The sequence below is a fragment of the Typha latifolia genome, chromosome 3, assembly GCF_019914945.1.
Source record: "Typha latifolia isolate L0001 chromosome 3, TyphaL0001v2, whole genome shotgun sequence".
NCBI classification, from domain to species: Eukaryota; Viridiplantae; Streptophyta; class Magnoliopsida; order Poales; family Typhaceae; genus Typha; species Typha latifolia.
The window spans coordinates 14,076,030-14,096,688 of NC_133088.1; the positions used below are offsets into that span (position 1 = coordinate 14,076,030).

The following is a 20,659-nucleotide window of genomic DNA, read 5'->3' on the forward strand; positions in this document are numbered from 1 at the left end:
TTAGACTATTTCTTATTGTTTGCATGCTCCATCATAGAGAATACCTGATGGCATAAGAGAAATGTCCCCCAAATTCCCAACTCCATAATGCCTTTGGCCTCATGTTGCAGACATTGCTTCTAGTATGTGTTGCTATGCAAATCTGCCTTACACACACAAGTGTTAGGCATGACACTCCTCGAGTTTTATTAGGGACTCTTGTCCTAAGAGTCTTAAGTCAGGTGAGTCAAGACCACTTACCTCCAGAAGGAGTACCGTCTATGCCAAATCAACACATTTATAGTACTGCCATTTGTTAGTCTGCTAAAAAATAGCAATTGCACAATTCATTTCCCACTACCCAAGCGGAGAATCCCCCCTCCTTCCACCTTGCATATCCAAGAATATAACAAGACATAGTGTACTCCATAACAAATTGCTCATAATTATCAATATGTAAATAAATGTTAGTGTAGTGTTTTTGCTCGGCAGCCACGTGCTCGTCTATGCAACTACAAGGCACGTGTGACACACATGACATGACAGGCAAGATCATCACACATAATACACTTGTACTCAAGATAATATATCGTAAAATAAATCATGCTACCATCCAAATAAACACGTTATATATAAATATTAAAAATTATAATAATCATACTAAACCACTACATAATCTAGCAAGATCTATACATGCAATGACAAACTATCAAGATACATTGGGGTATGCCATGGCTAGCTAGCCGCAGTCAGTTAGTTGCGGCGATGGGGTGCGTGGCACCCCACACTTCTCTGCTGCCTGCATGGGCGACCATGTCATGCCCATAATTTTTTATTTTTTATTTTTTTTTGGGTTATGTTGTTACAGCCAGGACATCAAGCTTAACTAGATTCAGCTAGTTATTTATGTACATATTCAATTTCTATGTCATATTTTATAATACTAAGATTCACGCATTTCAGTATCTTATTTCCAAATGTTAAAAATAGCATGTATTTGATATGAATTTTTATTAATTTTGATCTAAGTTTTAAGTGAGGATCACACATTGCTAATGATAGATTAATAGTGAAATTAATTTAGCTCAAAGAATACTTATTTGTCATATATTCACTTATTTAAATTTATTAAGAGAAGTTAATAAAAATTAGCTTTAAGGTGGGTATCATGATAATGAAAAATAAAGAAAAGTAAATTTAGTATCATATTGAATACTTAAAAAATGTTAGTATGATATATAAGTGTCAAATTTCTTATATGTTTTGGGTCCCAAAAAGAATATCTATTTTGTGGGTAAATAATACTATGCAACTTAACTCACACGCGCGTTGCTCGGCCTAACTCGGCTCAGTTTGCGCGCGTGGGTCAACATCGTGCCTGTTTACTGCTAAAAATAGGTCATCTGTCTGCTGTAAGTTTGTTCAATTTATTTACTTATTTTATATTAAATTTTTTATGACTTTTGGAATCGGATTGTTACCGTATATTAATAAATCCTGTATCCAAATGTATGTCGGTATTTCGAAATTTCAGTTCATGCCTAATTACGATGTTTTTGACTCCTCACGCTTCCACTTGTCTAAATATCAGCTTATATGTTTATGATAGACAGAAGCTTTGCTCAATAATTCTAATCACTAGTGTTTTTTGTCAGCTTTTATCACAGGACCTGAACAGTCTTGAGTGTCAGACGCAAAAGTATGAGGTTCTATGTCTTATGGATAGGTCATAGAAATATGAATTTCTTCTATGGAAAATTTGGAGCTGTCATCAGATAGCTTATTGTTGATGCCATTTCATATGGAAGGATCATATCTAAGGTGGGGCACTGGTTTCTCCATATGTTCCTAATCATTCGTTTTCCCTCAGTAACAACCCTTGTTCTTAGAGTAATCAGAACTCAGTTCAAGGTGTTTTTTTTTTCCTGAGAAAAATTTAAGGTGTTTTAACACGCATTTCTTCCATGACGTTCCAAAAATAATTTTGTTAAAATCTACTACCATGTAGAACATCTGTTTGCTGCGACTTGAAGGACTCGTAATGTGCTTGTTTTGTTTAATGTAAAACTTAATCCTTTATCTATGATATGATATAATGCAAAGCACCACCTAGATATGCAAAATGGCTACCAGTACTTCCTCTTGGTGCATAGGGAATATTCTCACCTAAAGTTACCATCTCGAGTGCGTCATGTTGGAAGAGATCTACAAGGAAAAAGAAAAAAAAGGTGGTATGATTTGAGCTCTTTATATAATCTACATCACACTGCATTATAGAGGAGGGATTTTACGTGGCACTGTCCGATTGAGAACTTTAGAGTACGCTTTATTTATTTTCCCTCACGTTATATTCGCTCACACACTTTAATTATAGTCTGACATATTATAGCATTGAACCAGGAGACTAAGAAGTGAAGTTCTCGAGCTTTTTTGAGAAAAAATGGGTACGGTCCTCGAAGCTTTTGTTTCGACTTGTGTCAATAACCTTGCTGCTCTTGTTGAAGAGAGAGTAATCCTGGTACTCGGAGTGAAGGATGAGCTTAAGAGGCTGCAAAGAAAGATGGGGAAGATTAAAGGAGTGCTCGAGGATGCCGAGAGGAAGAGGATTGAAGATTCGACAATCAACGTTTGGCTGAACGAGCTAAAGGATGTCATGTATGACGCTGACGACATCATCGACCTCTGCAAATACGAGACGAGCAACCTATTGGAGGATCAACCATCCTCTTCATCAAACCCACCGGTATGCTGCCTAACTTCTCTGTTCTCCTGCTCTAGTACTATTCCAGTGCGCCATGAGATCGGTTCCAGAATTAAAAGCCTTAATGATAGAATGGAGGAGATTTACAAGGACAAAGTTATGTTTACTCTTGAGCATGTTAGATCGGATGACCAACATGTGGTAAGGGCGACTGCTCGTATGACTTCCCCACTTCTTGACGCTGACGTTGTGGGAACGGAGATCAAAACTGCTGCTGATGAGTTGGTGAAGAGGATACTTAGCGTGGAAGGAAAACAACACCAAGTTTTTGCTATTGCTGGAATGGGGGGAATAGGTAAGACCACACTGGCTCAGAGAGTATACAATGACCCTGCAATTAAAAAGGACTTCTCTGTCATAGCATGGACATGTGTCTCAAAAAGATACTCAGAGATCGAATTGCTAAAAGAGATCATCAGGAGCTGTAAAGGTGACTACGGACGAGCTAAAACCATCGCAGAACTCCAGCAAGTACTAAGAGATCTTGTCGCTGGGAAGCGATTCTTTCTTGTGCTTGATGATATTTGGCAATCAGATGTGTGGAGTAATTCACTTCGAGTTCCGCTTCAAAGCGGAGAAGGATCTTGATAACAACTAGAGACCAAAATGTTGCGAAGGGAATGGGAGCAATACGCATTCATCAAGTGGAGCAATTGCCAATTGATGCTGGTTGGCAACTGCTATGCAAGAGAGCTTATCTAAATAAGGAAGAAGATGTGTTGAGCTTGAGAGATGTAGGGATTCAGATTGTAGAGAAATGTGGAGGCCTTCCTCTAGCAATCAAGATTGTTGCTTGCCTCCTGGCTACAAAAGACAATAATAAAAGAGAATGGGAGAAAATTCTTAAAAGTCATGCTTGGTCTATGAGTGGACTTCCTGAAGAACTTAGAGGAGCTCTATATTTGAGTTACGAGGACTTGTCCCCTCAACTAAAACAATGCTTCCTCTACTTCTCTCTCTATCCGGAGGATGCAATAATGATACGTGAAGATCTTATTAGGTTTTGGGTGGCCGAAGGGTTCATTAAAGAAAAAGGAGATGGCCAAATTATGGAAGACATAGCAGAAGAATATTATAATGAGTTAGTTAGAAGGAGTCTCCTACAATTGGATCTTAAGTTTACTGATGGAAGCGTATGCAGAATGCATGATCTTTTACAGTCTCTTGCTCAAAATTTATCAAAAGATGAAAGTTTTTATGGAGACCCACAGTTGTTAAATCACACCGCTATGTCTAAGATTCGTCGCCTATCTATTATAAAGAAAGGAGAGATTGTTGTTAATTCTCCTATTCTAGAAACAAAATATCCATGTTTGAGAACTCTGATATCTTTTGGGATTCCTCAAAGAGTTGAGAACCATTTGCTTTTAAGACTTCCATATCTTCGAGTATTGGATCTCACTAGGGCTACTATTGAGAGCATTTCAGATTCCCTGGGAGATTTAATACATCTACGTTTGCTAGATCTCGATTGTACTAACATATCCGACCTACCGAATTCACTCGGTCGCTTAACAAATCTACAGATCTTGAACTTAATGTATTGTACAAATCTGCATGCCCTTCCAAAGGGTCTTACTCAATTGTGCAATCTAAGGCGTCTTGGCATCAAAGATACACCTCTATGTAATGTGCCGAAAGGGATAGGGAGATTGCATTTACTTAATGACTTGGAAGGATTTCTAGTTACCAATGAATGTGTGAGTGGTGAAATACAAGATGGTTGGGATTTAAAAGAGCTAGAGTCTCTCAACCAACTAAGATGGCTAACAATAGAGAAGTTGGAGAGGACATTAGATTGGGTTCCCGTGCTTGAAAGAAAGCATCACCTTAGAAAATTAATACTAAGGTGTACACTACAAGTTGAGCAGGCTAGGGTTCAGCAATCTTACTCTGAGGAGGAGATTAACAAGATTGAGAAAATCTTTGAGAAACTATCTCCTCCCCCGTGCTTAGAAGAGCTTGAAATTGTCGGTTTCTTTGGCTGTCATTATCCCAGTTACATAGCAACTTCTCTTTTGAGACTAACAATTTTGAAACTTCATGATTGCATCTCTTGTTCGCACCTTCCGCCGCTAGGCCAATTGCCATATTTGAGATATCTTAAAATTACAAGAGCATTAGCAGTGGTAACCATTGGCCTAGAATTCCTAGGCAATGGGGTAAGGGTGGGCTTAGATGTTGCAACGGCTTTTCCCAAGCTTGAATTCCTCATTTTCCGACATATGCCTAACTGGGAAGACTGGTCCTTAGGTGAAGAAGTTGAGAAAAATGCATCAATCGGAGAAAAGATTGCACCATCCTCTTCTCCATCATTGCTGCCTCGTCTACTGTATTTGGAGCTTACAGACTGTCCAAAGCTGAGAGCTCTTCCAGAAGGATTGAAGCACGCGACAGTGTTGCAAGAATTCCTCATAGAAGGAGCTCATAGCCTGAGGGCAGTGGAGAACATCCCTTCCCTATCTCAGTGGCTTGTGATCGAAGGAAGCAGCAACATAGAAAGGGTCACAAATCTTCCCCAACTAAGAGAGCTCCAAGTGGTTCGTTCACCTGCTCTGAGTTGTGTCCAGAGTTTAGATGCGCTGCAAATCTTGTATGTAGAAGATGAATCGATGGAGTACCTTCCTGAGTGGGTGTCAGGACTGCTCCACCAACGACAACACCTTGACAACAACAATGACCTTGAACTTATGCTGCACTGCAATCTCCGTGTGCTCGAGAGATGCCAACAGGGACGCCGAGATTGGCCCATCATCCAGCTGTTTTCCAAGGTTCGTGCATCAACCGTTGATGGAAGAGGCTATTTGGAATACACCAAATCACCATTAAGCTACAAAAGCAACCTACCAGAGCTGAGAGGCAGAGGTTGGTTCACTCCTCTTCTTTTCCTATTTTCCATTCTCGCTGCCTCGTGTTTTCCACTTGAAAAACGTCCTTTTTGGCTAAGGACATTGCTAAGATTCCACATATACTTTCCTTCTCAAAATATATATTTTCATGTTCTGAGAGGCTGTCATACATAATCGATTTCTTTTTCACTATTCTATTCTATTCTATTCTACGTATTCCATCTAAATTTAAGTATACTTTGGCCTCTTAGAACTGTTTCTGAAGCACTTACGCAGTAGCTTTTATGATACCATTTTTATTATCTAAAAAACTTATGATACAATATCAATTTCTTGATTTCCTGTTGTTACTTGGAAGAAGAAGTTCATCCAGTAACAGTATTATGAAGTTCATACGTTATTTGATTAATAAAATACACTAGTGACGTAGAATTGAAATTTCATTTTAACTTCAATAACGGTTATACCCTTGCTTTATTGGTTTTAATATTAGAATTAATCCCCTACGATTGTCTGTTCATCAATTCTGGTTTTTCTCTTCATTTTTTTCTTCAATTTTCCTACTAGCAGCTACTATTGTTGTCTATAAATTAAGATGATCTTCAATTTGGGGAAATAGATTTGATCTAAGCATTCTTTCTGTAGATTATACTCTTTCCATAAGCTGATTGGTACATAAGAGACTAATAAAAACTGTGTTCATAATCTACTAGGATCCTCCTATAAATATGCCTGAATTTAGATAATAGTTGTAACAACCAGAATTTCAAAATAAATAAAGAGATAAAAAATAATTATTTAGATAATGAGGGATTTAAATTCTTAATACTTTACAATTCAGATTAAATCAATTTATTATTTTTATATTAGGCATATGTTTAAATAAGAAAAGAGGTTAATTTCTATTTTAATAGTACTCTTATTATATATTTTTAATTATAAAAAGGAGAGGGTTGGAGAAGGTTGGGTCTTTAGCTACATCGCCATCGTACCAGAGAGAGCGAGCTTGGAGAGAAGAATTGAGAATGAAATAGTATAAATGAAAATCGATAAAAGTGAGCTTTGGAACCCAAATTTTTAAGAAGTTAAGTATAGAGAAAAAAATTTAGAATGTAACGTTGCGATAAGCTGCCAAGTAACTTTGATAGGATTATTGAAAATATTTCTAAATTTGTGTCTGTGGTAAGGAAAAGTCAGTATAATATTACAGAGGTACTTATTATGATTTTATATAGACCGACTATCTAGAAAAGTCTTGGACGCCATTTTGATTGTGACTACTAGTGCGATATGACTATGGGTTAGAGTACCCATTAAAGAGACAATATAGATTTATCAGTTTTGGCGAGTTTCCATAATAGTACACTTTTAACAAAGATAAATTTTTATTATATTGATTTATTTAATATGAGATATTATGAATGATTTCTAATTCAATTTAGAATATATTGAATTTTAAAATTCAGTACAAGAGATAAGAAAATTATTTATTTTTCAGAACGGCTTATATATATCGTTATGATCCATTTTCTACTGTCATTAGACATATTTTTAATATAGTGAGTTACTTGCCGAGCATTTAGCCCATAAGAAATTATCATTTTGCAGAAACTTAAGAAGTCGATTAATGAGAACTCTAAATGTTGAGTGCGTTTTCGCTGTGTTAATCTACATTAGGATCTGATTATTATTTTATTTTTCATACTTTTCTAAATTTTATCCTAGAGAATCGCAGCCATCATGCTCCTAGATCGGAGCGTGAAAATATTCATATGGAGATGATTTCTTTCTCATCTGTGTTACCAAGTTGTAGTTAATCTATTAAAGGTTAAGAACTGGTGGATTAACTGTAGGCCCACAATGATTAAATAATGATCAAAATGCTGTCCTTGTTTCTCCCATTATCTAAGGCTTACATAATTTGATGTATGTCTTACTAAGTTCAAAGTTTTGCGACTTTTGTCCTGCAATGTTTTTACATTCAAAATGTGCTATAAGCCTATTACCAGATAAGCTTGGTAAGTGACCAACTATGTTCTAGAATCTTTTGCTAGATCAAACACTAATTCTTTCCTAAGAGAAAGAAGCAATTTCAGTAATATTGACCTTCTGATAGATGATCAGAAAGAACATTAATTACTTTATTTCAATGTTTATAGCACTTGTTGGTACTACAATTTAAGTCCGTTTCCAAGGAGAATTTTGAAATGTTTGTTGGAAAGCCATCCAATCGCAATGAATGTTCTAAAATGGAAAACAGAGTCTGCAATGATATGCTAAAGATTAAACATCAGAGTTTCAGTTTCTTTGCTTGGTTTCAGATTCTACACTTCTTATTTATGAGTAGACATTAGTGTGAATAAAAGTAAGTACACCTGACATAAACTTGCGCGACAGTGTGTGTTATGTCTACGTAATTGAATATCTACTTATTGTTTAGATTAACCAATATAATTATAAGTTATGGATGACTATAGATAGAGCATGAGTACCACGAACCCAGCAATTTCTCTAATAGTTTATTTCATTTGATTTCACTTGAGAAACACATGTATATAGTCTGATTCTTATTGTAATACTTACCTAAATTTTGGATCAGAAGAAAGTGGAACAGAAGAAGGAACTAAAGAAGAAGGAAAGGAAGGAGCAGAGGAAGGAGTAGAATAAGAAGGGCAAGAATTCATAAAGTAAAATTATTCTCTTGCCAAGAAGGAAGGATCTATATCATATCACAGCAACTCAGTTGCTATTGTTTTTACTAAATAATTGCCTCACTTTGATTCATCCAAAGGTAATTCCTCTTCTTCTATATCTGCTTTTCAGGTTAAACATACTAAGGGTTAACGCATCCTTATCATCTTTTGTTACTAGTGGCATGTATCTTGGAACATTGTCTGTTATCTTTGTACTCAACAATTTCTCTGTAACTCCTATAAAACTCCTATAACTACTTCTGCGGTTGTTTGTCAGCTTAAAACATATTATTGTTTGTTTTATGACATAATCTTATATTCTGTGGTTGTTTGTGGATGTATTGATGTAATTTTACTTGAATTCTGTCGACGAAGAAATTGAGCCAAATTCTTATACGTTCTAGTTTATGTATCATATGTTTATTGTACAATCTGAGGATAATTAACTTAGACTTCTTGAATCGTCATCAATTTACATCTCATAAAGCTATTCATGAAATTTATACCTGACAACTTATGAATGAAAAAGGTAATAGAAATCCAAAGAAATAGGTGTTTTGTGACATTTTTTATGGTTCAAGAGATCTATATATGACAAAAAAAAGTTCAGAAAAGTTATGTGACAAATGATGATAGTGTAAGTGTAATTAATCCTAAAATCTAAAGCTTGCCTTGAATGAGTTCAGTCTTTTGAGGCACTAATGACCCAATTAACTCATTTTCACCATTGCCAGAAGCGGTTATCTAGAGTATACTAAACAACCATTCATCTACTATACTTATCTCTAGAAGCTCTCAATATAACATACAAAAGCCATCTCTCTCGGAGTCCACCTCATAGACAAACGAGAAAATTGCATCCCATGGCCATGCATATTCGTCGAGCACCTCTCTCGACGCAACATCATATATATTCAACCTGAGTGACTACTACTCCATGAGTGTCCAGATCTGATTGTTGAACAGATCCAATCACATCTGAGAGTCCACCCCTCGAGAGTACTCCACAATCAGGCACTCTCCTAGCACAGGTAAGCCCTCAAGTCTAATACCGAAAACTCTCAAATCTTGGCCTAGACCTCTTGTCCCTTCTTTAGCCTCAACCAATTGGGGTCCATCCATTAATTCTCCTTAACAACTAGACATCTTGTTGTGGCCAAACTCATGAAGCATTGATAGCTATCCCACTCCTACGATTAAAGAAGCTATCAAGGCAAAAGAAAGAGAAAGCCCAAAAGAGGAGCATGAGGGCGTGACAAGCTTTAATATAGTTTTTACAGGATGCATTGATTTCACCTCGGCATGCGTTGGCTCCTGCAGCAACAAATGTGGCGTGGAAATTTAAAAGGATCAGAGCCGAGTGCTGCACTTGTTTGTGTTACTCCATGCCATTGCTTTTACCTTTGCTCATCTGAGAAGCAAAGCTATCCTTCTACGTGGGCAAAACTGCCCCTTTACATCAGAGAACTTATTATACCTCAATTGAGGAGGAATATTTCCATCATATGTTTCAGCAAAAAAAAGTACTTTTATCTGTCAAATTTGATGACAGCAAAGCTCTTTTGTTGGTTTGGTCAGTATAATGGCATTATTATTGTATAATGGCATCATATATATAAGTCAAGATAACATGTGGCAAAGGATTTAGCTGTAAACACATACTTCTGACAAAGTTATTTCAGTAAAACAATCATTATAATACCACTATAACAGAAAATATATGAGTAACTATTTGATTCATTTGATTGTCTGGTCATCTTTTTAAGTCAGGAAATTAACAAACTCTATAATGGTGTAAGCTTAAGTTTATGCTCGAAAATTTGATGATAATAAAGGCTTAATCTTACATATTTTTTCCTTTAATAATTTATACATCAGATATTAACATAACTGTCACATATAAAAGTATTTTCCTTAGATTATACAAAAAGTAATTCCAACTGCAACTAAGAGATGAAAGGGTATTCATGTCCATCAAACTCCTCCATGGACATCATTCTCTCCCACCACCCCCAAACACCATCCATCATTCTGCCTCCACTCCTCCCCATCCCACCCTAAATTTAAACTCCAACGTATAAATACATAGCCAAACCCCTCCTCCAGCTCTCACCAACAACTATACCCAAATGGCCATTACGCTCTTATTCACTCTCCTACTCCTCTTCACCATCTCCGAGGCCCACCCGACTTTCCCCCACGGTCTCGCCTTCGAGAGCCCGACCGCCTTCTCCCCCGCCGCCTTCGAGTTCTTCCATCCCCGGCATGCCCCGCACGTGCTCGGACGTCCTAGCTCGGCGCCCCCGCTGTCGACGGAGTCGGCGCTGAGGAGCAGGGTCAGGGCCGACGAGGTGGTGGAGAGCGCGCGGCTCGCGCCCCCGGGCCGCAGGGGGGTCGGAGCAGGTGGGGTGGTGGGGATCGTGGCGGGTGTCGCGTTCGCGGTGGTTGGGGTGGCGGGGGTGTCCTACGTGGCGGTTAGGCGCCGGGCTAATATTGGCCGAGCTAATGCGGCCGTGGAAGGGGTTTAATTAAGTGGTTATTAATTGACTAAGTGGGTATTGCTTTGGGTTAGGATTGTCATGTAATATAAGTGTATGTAAATTAGACTCCTCATTCCTCACTTTCTTTTCTTTTACAATAATGCTTCTTGATCACTAGGAAGATCCTAATTTTTAATGATGCAATTGGTTCCTTTGTTGTTCTCACTTGGTGTTTTGCAAGAATTGTGGGTTTACAAGTTGGAATCGGTTTCATCAGCAAAGTCCATACATGCCACAGATGATTAACAACTCTCTGAATATAATAAGATGCCTCATGTTCGGTTTAAAACATAGAAGATTTTTCCTGATTACAAACCTCTTGGAGAGCTATAGTGTTGGTGGATAATTAGAGTTTTTTATAATTGCATGTGGATGGTATGAGTCCAACATGTATATATATATATATATACTCCCTCTGAGGAGCATTTTGAAACTGTGGTGGTTAATCTTTAATTTAAAAACTCTTTTTTTTTGTTGCCAAAATTAGTTCTAAATTTATTCTTCTTCTATTGGTTCCAACGACCAAAATTTCGGGCCTCTCTTTGCAGAGACTCGGCTCGATGCCCAACTATCTCGCTATCTGCCGAGTACCAAATTGCAGGAAAATCCTGCATTCGATACTCCAGGCGATCGAATGTTACTATAGGACGGGAGTCCGAGTCAAAATACTAAACTTAGTAACTTCTTTAATATCTCTCGCAATTTTCTCACGCCAAACTCCATTTCCGTTCTTCCTCGTACGCTACTCCGAGTCGCGAACACTTCGATCTCGAGAGAGAGAGAAAGAGAGAGAGAAAGAGAGAGAGGAGAGAAGAGATTGAGGGATGCATCTGTGGCCATCGTTAAGAATTAGGGATTCGTTCAAGCACGCGTACCTCGAGAAGCTCGAATGGAATCTCCAACGCATGCACCGGAGCCGTCAAAGCCAAGACCCGCCTCTCCTCTCCTCCAAGGGCGACCAGGCGAGCCAATCGGATTCGAATCCGTCCAAGTCCACTGGGTTCGTCGATTTCTTCCGTGACGTCCTCCTCCTCTTCTCTTGCTGCTGTTGTTGCTTCTGCTGCGGCGGTAATGCTCACCTGCCCTTAAAGATCTTAATTTTGATGCGATTCTTCCCTTCCCCCCCTTATTTTGGCAGTCGGGTCTGTGATCGTTTCAGTTTTGGATCTCTTTTAGGTTTTTCTTTTTCCTTTTATTTTGGATGTGGATTAATTGCTTAATTAGTCGATAGAGAGTTCATCTTTTGCTATCTCCTTTCAGAGATTTCAAGTGCACTGTGGGGCTTTTTGCTTCGTTTTAACTGGGGATGCAGTTGTATTAGGGCATACAGGCTTATCTTGATGCTGTATTTAGAGATCCAAAGATATTGCTTGGTTGGTTGTATGTACATTATTTTTATTCTTTTGTGAAATATTATTTAGATAGTTTAGAGAAAGAGAGACAACGATGAGTCATGGGGAGGCAGGCAATGGGAAAGGGATATTTGCTTTGGTACCTGTCAATCATTTGGAATCCCGCTTTCATTGACCGAACAGTCTGAGATCAGGGTTTTTCTTTCCATCAAAAGATCTTGGAGTCGGAGACTGAGACCATCTTTAGGTAGTGTATTTTGAAAAGTGCATCTTTTAATCTTTAAGTGCCTGTCAAAATGCTGCTTATGGGTCTCTTCTACTATCTTAAGTTTCTTAATGCATGCTAGGAAATTATGGGTTTTAAGCTAGATGTTGCATCTAAATTTGGAGTATTATCTTATAGATACAACAAACCAAACAGACCCTTTTTTAAAGGGCTGATCTTTTTCTGAAATCAGATTAAAATGCTGCCTGGTGATCTAGGAAGCGTGAATCTTCATTGAGGCTCCAATTTTCCAAATGAATAACATTGATGTTCTCCAATCTCTACTTCCTTTCTTAGATTAGATTTTGCAACTACTGGCTATGCTCATTCCTCACTTATTGGTCATCAATGGAAATATGCAGCCTGTGGTCACTTTTATCTATCCTGCATCTGTACTGTTAATCTCAAAGCCCTTTATTTAGCTGCAACTGCCCCACCTTTGGAATTCAATTCTATGCATTATAGTCGACTGCAGTATCCTTCTATAGGGAGATTATATACCATTTCAGAAGAGTTTCCATCTTTTCTTGTGAAATCACCCTACTTATACAGCTACATTTCTATTTCTCTCATCTTCTTTTTGCAGTTTCATTGAGTATATTGGTACATTCTTAACCTTTCAGGTGACATGTCGGTTCTTCTAAGTTCTATCTACTGTATTAGAGTTATTAATTATATATATAATAACTCTAATATACTGGTTGTTCAAATTGAAGAATGATTCCCTGGTGGAAGATCAATTGGTTCCAAAACCAGGATTGGTTTTCTCTGAGCATTTCTTATTGAGAACCTCCTGCTCAACTAGTGTGTCAGTGGGTCGTTAGGATTCAATGCTTGACCTTTTTAAATGATTTGATTTTCTGTGACCTATTATTACACTAAATTAAATGAATTTGCTAAATGTTGAAATTATTAACTTTTGTACTAATGCTCTTTTAAACTTATTTTCTACATCAGCATGTGATGACGAGGAAGAGAACTCGACTAGACGTTGACAAGAACCTTCTAGTAATGAAATCAGTGTGGCATTGGAAGTTGAAGAATAGGTATCGTTGATGAAGTAAAAAATTCTTCTCTGTAAATATACTGTGTTTGCTTTTTGCGTTTATATTTACAGTGATTATGTTTTACAACGTTTATGTCTAGAAGCAAACAATTGTAGATATTATTATTTGTATCTTAATGCTTGCAATTAGGATAACGAGACATCTTGGTTTACTACTGTTATATACTGAACATCATATAGCAGAGGTGTGCCATTCGGTGTGGGTTCTTGTATCTGCTATGAGCTTCTGTGGGGTGACCAAGAGCTTGATGTTCAAAAGGCAGGAAAACAGTGAAAGATAAAAGCATCTTAGAGCATTTAAAGCTATGCTATCTATTTTTCTATGCAATTTCTTTTTTTCCATAATTTAACAGGCAGTGTTATAACCTTGAGAAGCGGTACTTAGGAGTTTTTGTAATGTGTTTTGTAGGTTGAAGTTGATAGTTTTGGTAGACCACTGTAGTCTAGTGTAGCAAAGTTCTTACCAGTGTCTCATACTAGAGAAATTTATAATTTTGACCAAATTAACCAGTCTTCCGTACGTAATCATGTAGCATTGTCAAAAAGATTATCTTCTTTGCTTTTACTTCTCATAATTTCTGTAGAAAAAAGTGCTTCATGAAACTTGGTGTGCAGTTTGAAGCCTCCCTCTTCTGCTCTCTCTTTTCAAGGAACCTACCTCGCCTTCTTTCTCCTTTTATCCATTTTCCGTCTATCCGGTGTTTTACTTTTTTTTTTTGGCTATCATGTTCTTTATACTATATCTTAGATGTTTGACTTGAATATTGCTTACAGCTTTCTTCTACTGATTGCATCTAGAAAAGCGAACAGAACTATACATCCATAGTATTGTTGATGAGTATGCATCATGTTGCAACTCTAGTGAATCAGCTATCACGTATACATGGTACCGCTAAATCGGTGAACTGGTGGCTCCATTGATAGTGTGTTGTCGTAAATGTTATGGCCTATCAGTGTCCCTCTAATTGGCATATTACCCATGAAGGTCAAGGGCTTAACTATTTACTGACGAAACTAATGTTTATCATTATCTCATCCTCAGTCTACGCGTGTTTGGTTCAGTACACTAAAGAGTGATTGGTCTCTTTTCACCCTTTTACTTTAGACTACGACTATTTTCTTCATAGCATTTACATCTAATTTTGAAATTTTCTATTAAGTTGCCCTTTGGGTCCCTTTTTTTTAATCTCGAATTCTCTGTTACTAGTAGCACATTGCATGATTAAGATGTCACTAGGAGGACATCCAATAAAATTGGTTTGTATAAGCATTTTATTTGGATACCTTAGTACATATATGCAATAATTGTGGTTGTAGATTGGAGCATTTGAACCCTTTGTATAAGGTACAAAAGTTTCCGTTATATGACCTACAACGGGAAAGCCCTTTACATTTTGCATTCCAATAAATCTCCTGATGGTATCTTGTTACAAATGAATGCATATCACTGTAAATGAACAGAACAAGAGCAATATATCAGAAGCAACATTAACCATATGCTCATCAGAAATGCAGCATCACGTTACACAAATGGTTAGTCAAAACCAGCATTTCGTTACCATTCATGAACTTGAAAAAACTCAAGTCTGAATCAAGGAGAAATTAAAGAGGATTGTTTTACAAGTCTTTAAACATAAGATATCTAGAAAATGCACTCCCATGAGGATTTGTATTGACGCCAGGAGACGATGGAAGGTACCAAAACAGCGACGGCCAAACCTAGAAGAGAGAGGTCCCCTTCCCCTTCTTGTCTCCACCAATCTCAAAATGCTTGCATCGCTGCCAGATGAACGACATGTTAACACATAAGAAACTACAAACTAAAAGCTTAAGGCCAAAAAAAAAGAAAAAAAAGGGAGGAGATGACCTTGATAGGATGTTGCGAGAAATGCTTGCAACTCTGGCACTGCAGCTTCAACACAATTTTCTTCGTTGTTTTAGCCTGAAACACAAACTCTTGATTGGATTTACATGCACTAGGAATAAGGCGATAAGGTATGCGATGCATTCAAAGCCAACCAAAAGAATTTGATTGTGAGGCTCTCTATACCAATATGTAAAAAGCCAAAAAATAAAAAAATAAAGAACAGACAAACCAACAGCATGATACCTTCTTGTGGAAAACGGGTTTTGTCTGTCCACCATATCCTGACTGCTTGCGATCATAACGTCTCTTCCCTTGAGCAGAAAGACTATCCTTACCTTTCTTATACTGGGTAACCTTGTGAACAGTGTGCTTTCGGCACTCCTTGTTCTTGCAATAAGTTTTCTTAGTTTTGGGAACGTTCACCTATAAGGTAGAAGTCACGCATTATTCATCAATCGGATAAGAACCATTAATTAGTAGATACTTCTCAAGTTGGTGTAATCGGATGGCAGCGAAAGAATAAATAACTTAATTATTGAGGCATACCCAAGATAGAACACTAAGCACATAAAAATTTAGAAGTCCACATACAAAACACTCTTCTGTAAAGCATGAGTTGGTTATCATTGAATAGAACAGCAAATAGCATTAAACTAAAAAGAACCTGAAACTACAAGCAAAATCTGAATTACAAGCACAGTAAGCAGAAGGGACACTGGAAATGGTAGTCACCAACATAAACACCATTTTCAAGATCTTCATTTCATGTAAGTGCTTAAGCCTTGAGAAAAAAATAATCTAATGTTTCTTAAAAAACACATGAATTCTTAGTTACTTACATTATGATAGGGCAGTAGAATACAATCTAGACCACATAGAAAAGAGAAAGCAACAATGTCATTGAAGGGCAAAGTATGGATGAAGAGTGAAAAGCACTTTATTTAAACAAGATGAAGATTTAGACTTCAATTCTCATCCAGTTTTTTCTCGGTATCATTTGCAGCCAGAAAAAGTTTAAAATTTGAGGCATATGCACATGTTATAGTACCCAAATATTAAACCATATCCGAAAAGAGACAAATTTTCAGCAACAACTCTAAATCTAGTAAACCATCTCTGGATCAAAGATAAGATTATCGGGCAAGGATTTGTCCAATTTAATCAGATAAAAAGCTCGAAAAAGCATCGAAGTAAGAGAGAGAGAGAGAGAAGAGGAAATTATAGGGTAGAGATGAAGGATAGGTCAATTACCATGGTTGGCAAAGTAGGATTTCTGATCGCTTCCTCCGAAGAAACCAAAACCCTAGTTCTAAACGGAAGAGAGGAGTTTCGAGGCGGCCGAGTGGACCTTATCAGGGCGGGGGTAGTTCGAAAAAGTCGGATCTCGACCGGGTACCCGAAACCAGTCGCATAATTTATCGGGTTGCGGGTTGGTAGCAGCTCGACCATAGTGCAGTCAACTGGCCATCGAAGTTCTCGGATCGAATTTGTAATCTAAGATCCATTAACCGTATTGTAGCTTGGATTCATACGATTCGGGTCGAGTCCCTGAGGCCTTGACCTAGCGAATAAAGCAAGACTAGATTCAAAAATTCCAGTTTAGATGGATAATTTTTTTTAAAATATTTTGTTATGCTTGGTTGGGAGCTTTTACAATTTAATTATATTTAATTTTTTAATTTAACATATAAAACTGAGTGCATATGTTTTCTATAATTGATACACATTTTATTATATTAAAATGCACAGAATTTATATTTACAATGCACATTAGAGTTTATTATTATAAATTAAATATAATTAAATTATAAAAAAGTCGTTTGATGGGAAGTCCAAAAAAACCCAAGTCACAATACTTCATCTGAATTCTGAAAGGAATTCTTCTTTCTTGTACACTTTTTCTAGGAAAAAAATATCCATTCAATGACAAGAAGAAATTCCACATCATAGACAGGCTCTGACTATCTATATTTTTAATGTGCATTCAGGGTAGTCACAATCAGGTACCTGATGTTCCTTTGATCAAATAAATTATAAGCAACTGTCTTAAATATTACAAAACTAAACTGAATTCCATTGCAAGATGAGAAAACAGCATGCAGCTCATGAGAAAAGTTCACAATGACAATAGTGTTCGCCAACTTTCTATGAATTATCATCAGTTCAGCAAAAAGCATAACAATCTGAACTCATTATCATGGCCAGAAAGGGGCGTGTAGCTTAAATTATAAGACATAATCCGCTTTTATTAAAACAACCACCTGAAAGAAGACTCTCAGGTATTATCCTCATTTTTCTCGGCATGAACATATGAAAGTTTGTCAAATTAGAAACTATATCATCAAGCAAAACAATTACAACATTAATGGAAGGTGGCATGATTTGTTCATTCTCCTCCATAAGTTTGGAAAGGATAGAAGCTTGTCACCACCCACGTGAGCTCAGATAAGCAACCAGTTGTCCCAGTGTCATGTCTACAGCTTTGTTCCACATAAGAGCAACGTTGGGAGACTTCTTCTTAGGCAGGAATTCTTTAGGCTGCAAGAAAACAAGTTCCTGTTAAACGTAATCACCTTACTTAATGGTAAAATAGATAAAACACCTGTTAAATCTCATCATTACAAAACTAATCGATTAGCTCTTGAAAATTATTTGATATTCATTTATAAGTGAGTTAAGGAAGTAAAAGATATACATGATTTTTGTCCTAGCTAACAATGTTGGCCCTAGATCTCGGTTAGTAATTGGGCATTTTCACAGCAGATGTTATAACCAAATTATCTGTTCTTATTATGTCAATATCTTGGTTGTATTTCTCCAAGATATCAGAGTATCAAACTGCATTTCAAAAATCACCAAGTAAACATCTCTCTATGCCGGTCATGATGACATGGGTCAGAGCAATGAGAATATTTAGACACCTTTGGACAACAAACGATGACCGCTCTTGTCCAGCCGAGTTCAGAAAGCAAACAAAATTGGATCACACTTGAAGCTAAAAACTTCAGTACAGACAAGAGCCTCTTGTCTAAGAACTTCAGTAGAACTCTAAACAAAAAACTCAAAATGCTAATTTGTATAGTTTACAAAATAAAGAAGATAAGTATTTCACATGTATCTATCATACATATAGGCACCACTATGAGCTATTTCAAGCTGAGATCCAGCGAGAGAACAAATAGTACTCTATCTGAACAAGTGAAAATGAACTTTACCTTTTCCTCCAAACCAAAAAGGGCAATCTCATTGGTCACTACTTCTTGGTCTCAGCCAAGAGCCAAAGTACAGAAGAGTATGATGATCAGGTCAATGTTTTTCTAATTATTCCCTACTCTTAGTTTCTAAAACCAAGTTTTGTAGAGTGTAGAACATATCAAACCAGAAATAGATTATTTTCTAAACTCATAGCTCTCTGATGGCTAATGCCCTCTCCCGAACTTGAGGAAGTACAGAGCTGCAATGGTTTTAACTCGTAATTGATTCCCTATATACAATGTGCTTCAAAAGTCCATGCAACATAAGAGTCAACATTTTCCTCATCCTTCCAATCAAGTATTGGGAACTAACTCAATAAACCATAACAAATGCCCTAAAGAAACATTGTGCACATAAGCATCAAAATTTTCCCTCATACTTTTTTACCAAGTTGATATTACTTCTCAGGATATATAGCAATCCAAGTAGGAATATCAATCAGTTACAACTGCCCATGAACATGACGAACAACATATTTGATCTCTCTAGTGAATGCATATAATCATTCAAGAGCCCAGATTAGCCACCATCAACAACTAGCATCTTTCACCATACCATTATAATTGTATAGTTTCCTTCGGCACGTCATGCTTGCTTATATTCAAGATAGAGACACTAGGCAATCTATGAACATCAACTGGATATTTCAAATCAGCTACAATAACTTGGTAGTTGCATGTTTACAACTGGTCATCTCAAACCACTTTAGAGATTCATGTTCTTTTATTCATCTCAATAATCTGAATCATAGTCAAAAGGTTCACCATCTAACTTGAAAGGACAAACCTCAATAGTGAAAGACTACCTTATTTAACACACTTTTCAGTTCTCACAGACCTACTTCCAAATCTGTCAAGTTTTGTGACAAATTGAAGTCACAACAATATGCTCCTTGCTGTCGTGAGTCCACGCAACTCTCCATTCTCATATTTCAATCTTCTTCCTTCCATCCCATGCCAACCCACAATTTCCTAAGAAGTAGTTTACAGCATGCTGCAGTGTAGCTGAGCATACCAATTACATCAGCCACACAGCACGCATCATTTCTATCCTTCAGCTATAGTCACTGTGGTACTTGTCCGCAAAACTAGAATACCAAACCATGAAACTAGATCATCAAATCTTCAAACCTAATATACTTAATTCATCCGAATCCTAAAAGTAATCTAACTAAGTTGGATCAACAAACTGGGATCTTCACAATACCCAATGCATCACAAGTGAGATCACGATTGGACAGAGAATTTATGTGGAGTTTGTCAAGAACAAGTAAAGAATACAACTCACATAGTACCTCGTATGAAACAGAACTATTCGCAGAGATAGACCGGTTTATCCCCCTGCGCTGCTCCAAGACGAACCCCCCCATGAGAACGCTCCCCAAGGTGGCCCCAAGAAGGCGCTCCTGCATCAAAACAAAGGAAAAAGTATTTTTTTTTTTCCTGTAAAGATGGAAATTTTCCAAGGAAAGCAATGGGTAAGGTAGGGTTTGAAGTCGACGAACCTGGGCGAGGATGCTAATCATCGCCGCAGACTTGATCGGTTCCTTTCTCGCCCTTCGAGTGAACCGACGAGGAGGAGGAGGAGAACCGAGTTCGATGGGGTAAGGGTAAGGGGAAGGGGAAGGGGAAGGGGATCCTTGGAGTATGTCACTATGGAATGAATAATATTACTGAAATGCCACTCGTGCATGTAACGAAGTCGGTGATGCCTTCTTTAGCCTGCCGGTTTGTATATATATATATATATATATATATATATATATCCCCCTTCCACAAGTATTCGAACTTTGAAGGAAGACGATAAACTATAACTTGAGTTATTTAAAATAGATAAATTTCAAATTACCTTTGCCTAAAATCAAACTGCCTCTGAAGTTTTATTTATATTACCCCTCTATAGTTTAGACTATAACCTTTTCATCCAAAATTTAAAAAAATATATATAAATTATTGTAATACCTCTATAATATTAAATATGAATTTTCTACTAAAAATTTTAAAATGATTGAAAATTTTCATTTCATAATTAT

At 37.1% G+C, this 20,659-nt stretch overlaps 4 protein-coding genes and 1 long non-coding RNA gene across 5 annotated transcripts; 3 read left to right on the forward strand and 2 right to left on the reverse strand.

The window, feature by feature from the left end:
• The first annotated feature begins 2,470 nt into the window (after positions 1 to 2,470).
• Positions 2,471 to 8,539, forward strand: LOC140784526 (putative disease resistance protein RGA3). Its single transcript, XM_073132001.1, is given in 3 exon segments — positions 2,471 to 3,302; positions 3,305 to 5,605; positions 8,189 to 8,539. Coding segments are annotated over 3 exon segments (3,132 nt in total). The 5' UTR covers positions 2,471 to 2,539; the 3' UTR covers positions 8,257 to 8,539.
• Positions 8,540 to 10,411: 1,872 nt separating this feature from the next.
• LOC140784017 (uncharacterized) lies at positions 10,412 to 10,810 on the forward strand. The gene has a single exon (XM_073131194.1). The coding sequence runs from the start codon at positions 10,412 to 10,414 to the stop codon at positions 10,808 to 10,810; it is 399 nt and encodes a 132-aa protein (XP_072987295.1).
• A 1,471-nt stretch (positions 10,811 to 12,281) lies between these two features.
• LOC140785030 (uncharacterized) lies at positions 12,282 to 13,572 on the forward strand. The gene is made up of 2 exons (XR_012108363.1): positions 12,282 to 12,421; positions 13,397 to 13,572. It is a non-coding gene; the product is annotated as an uncharacterized lncRNA (long non-coding RNA).
• Positions 13,573 to 14,979: 1,407 nt separating this feature from the next.
• LOC140785031 (large ribosomal subunit protein eL42-like) lies at positions 14,980 to 16,836 on the reverse strand. The gene is made up of 4 exons (XM_073132721.1): positions 16,624 to 16,836; positions 15,616 to 15,795; positions 15,373 to 15,447; positions 14,980 to 15,284 (listed from the first exon to the last, which is right to left on the reverse strand). The coding sequence occupies exons 1-4, from the start codon at positions 16,819 to 16,821 to the stop codon at positions 15,225 to 15,227; spliced, it is 513 nt and encodes a 170-aa protein (XP_072988822.1). The 5' UTR covers positions 16,822 to 16,836; the 3' UTR covers positions 14,980 to 15,224.
• Positions 16,837 to 17,592: 756 nt separating this feature from the next.
• Positions 17,593 to 20,336, reverse strand: LOC140783356 (uncharacterized). Its single transcript, XM_073130226.1, has 3 exons — positions 20,132 to 20,336; positions 19,922 to 20,032; positions 17,593 to 17,910 (listed from the first exon to the last, which is right to left on the reverse strand). The coding sequence occupies exons 1-3, from the start codon at positions 20,150 to 20,152 to the stop codon at positions 17,797 to 17,799; spliced, it is 246 nt and encodes an 81-aa protein (XP_072986327.1). The 5' UTR covers positions 20,153 to 20,336; the 3' UTR covers positions 17,593 to 17,796.
• Positions 20,337 to 20,659: the final 323 nt, after the last annotated feature.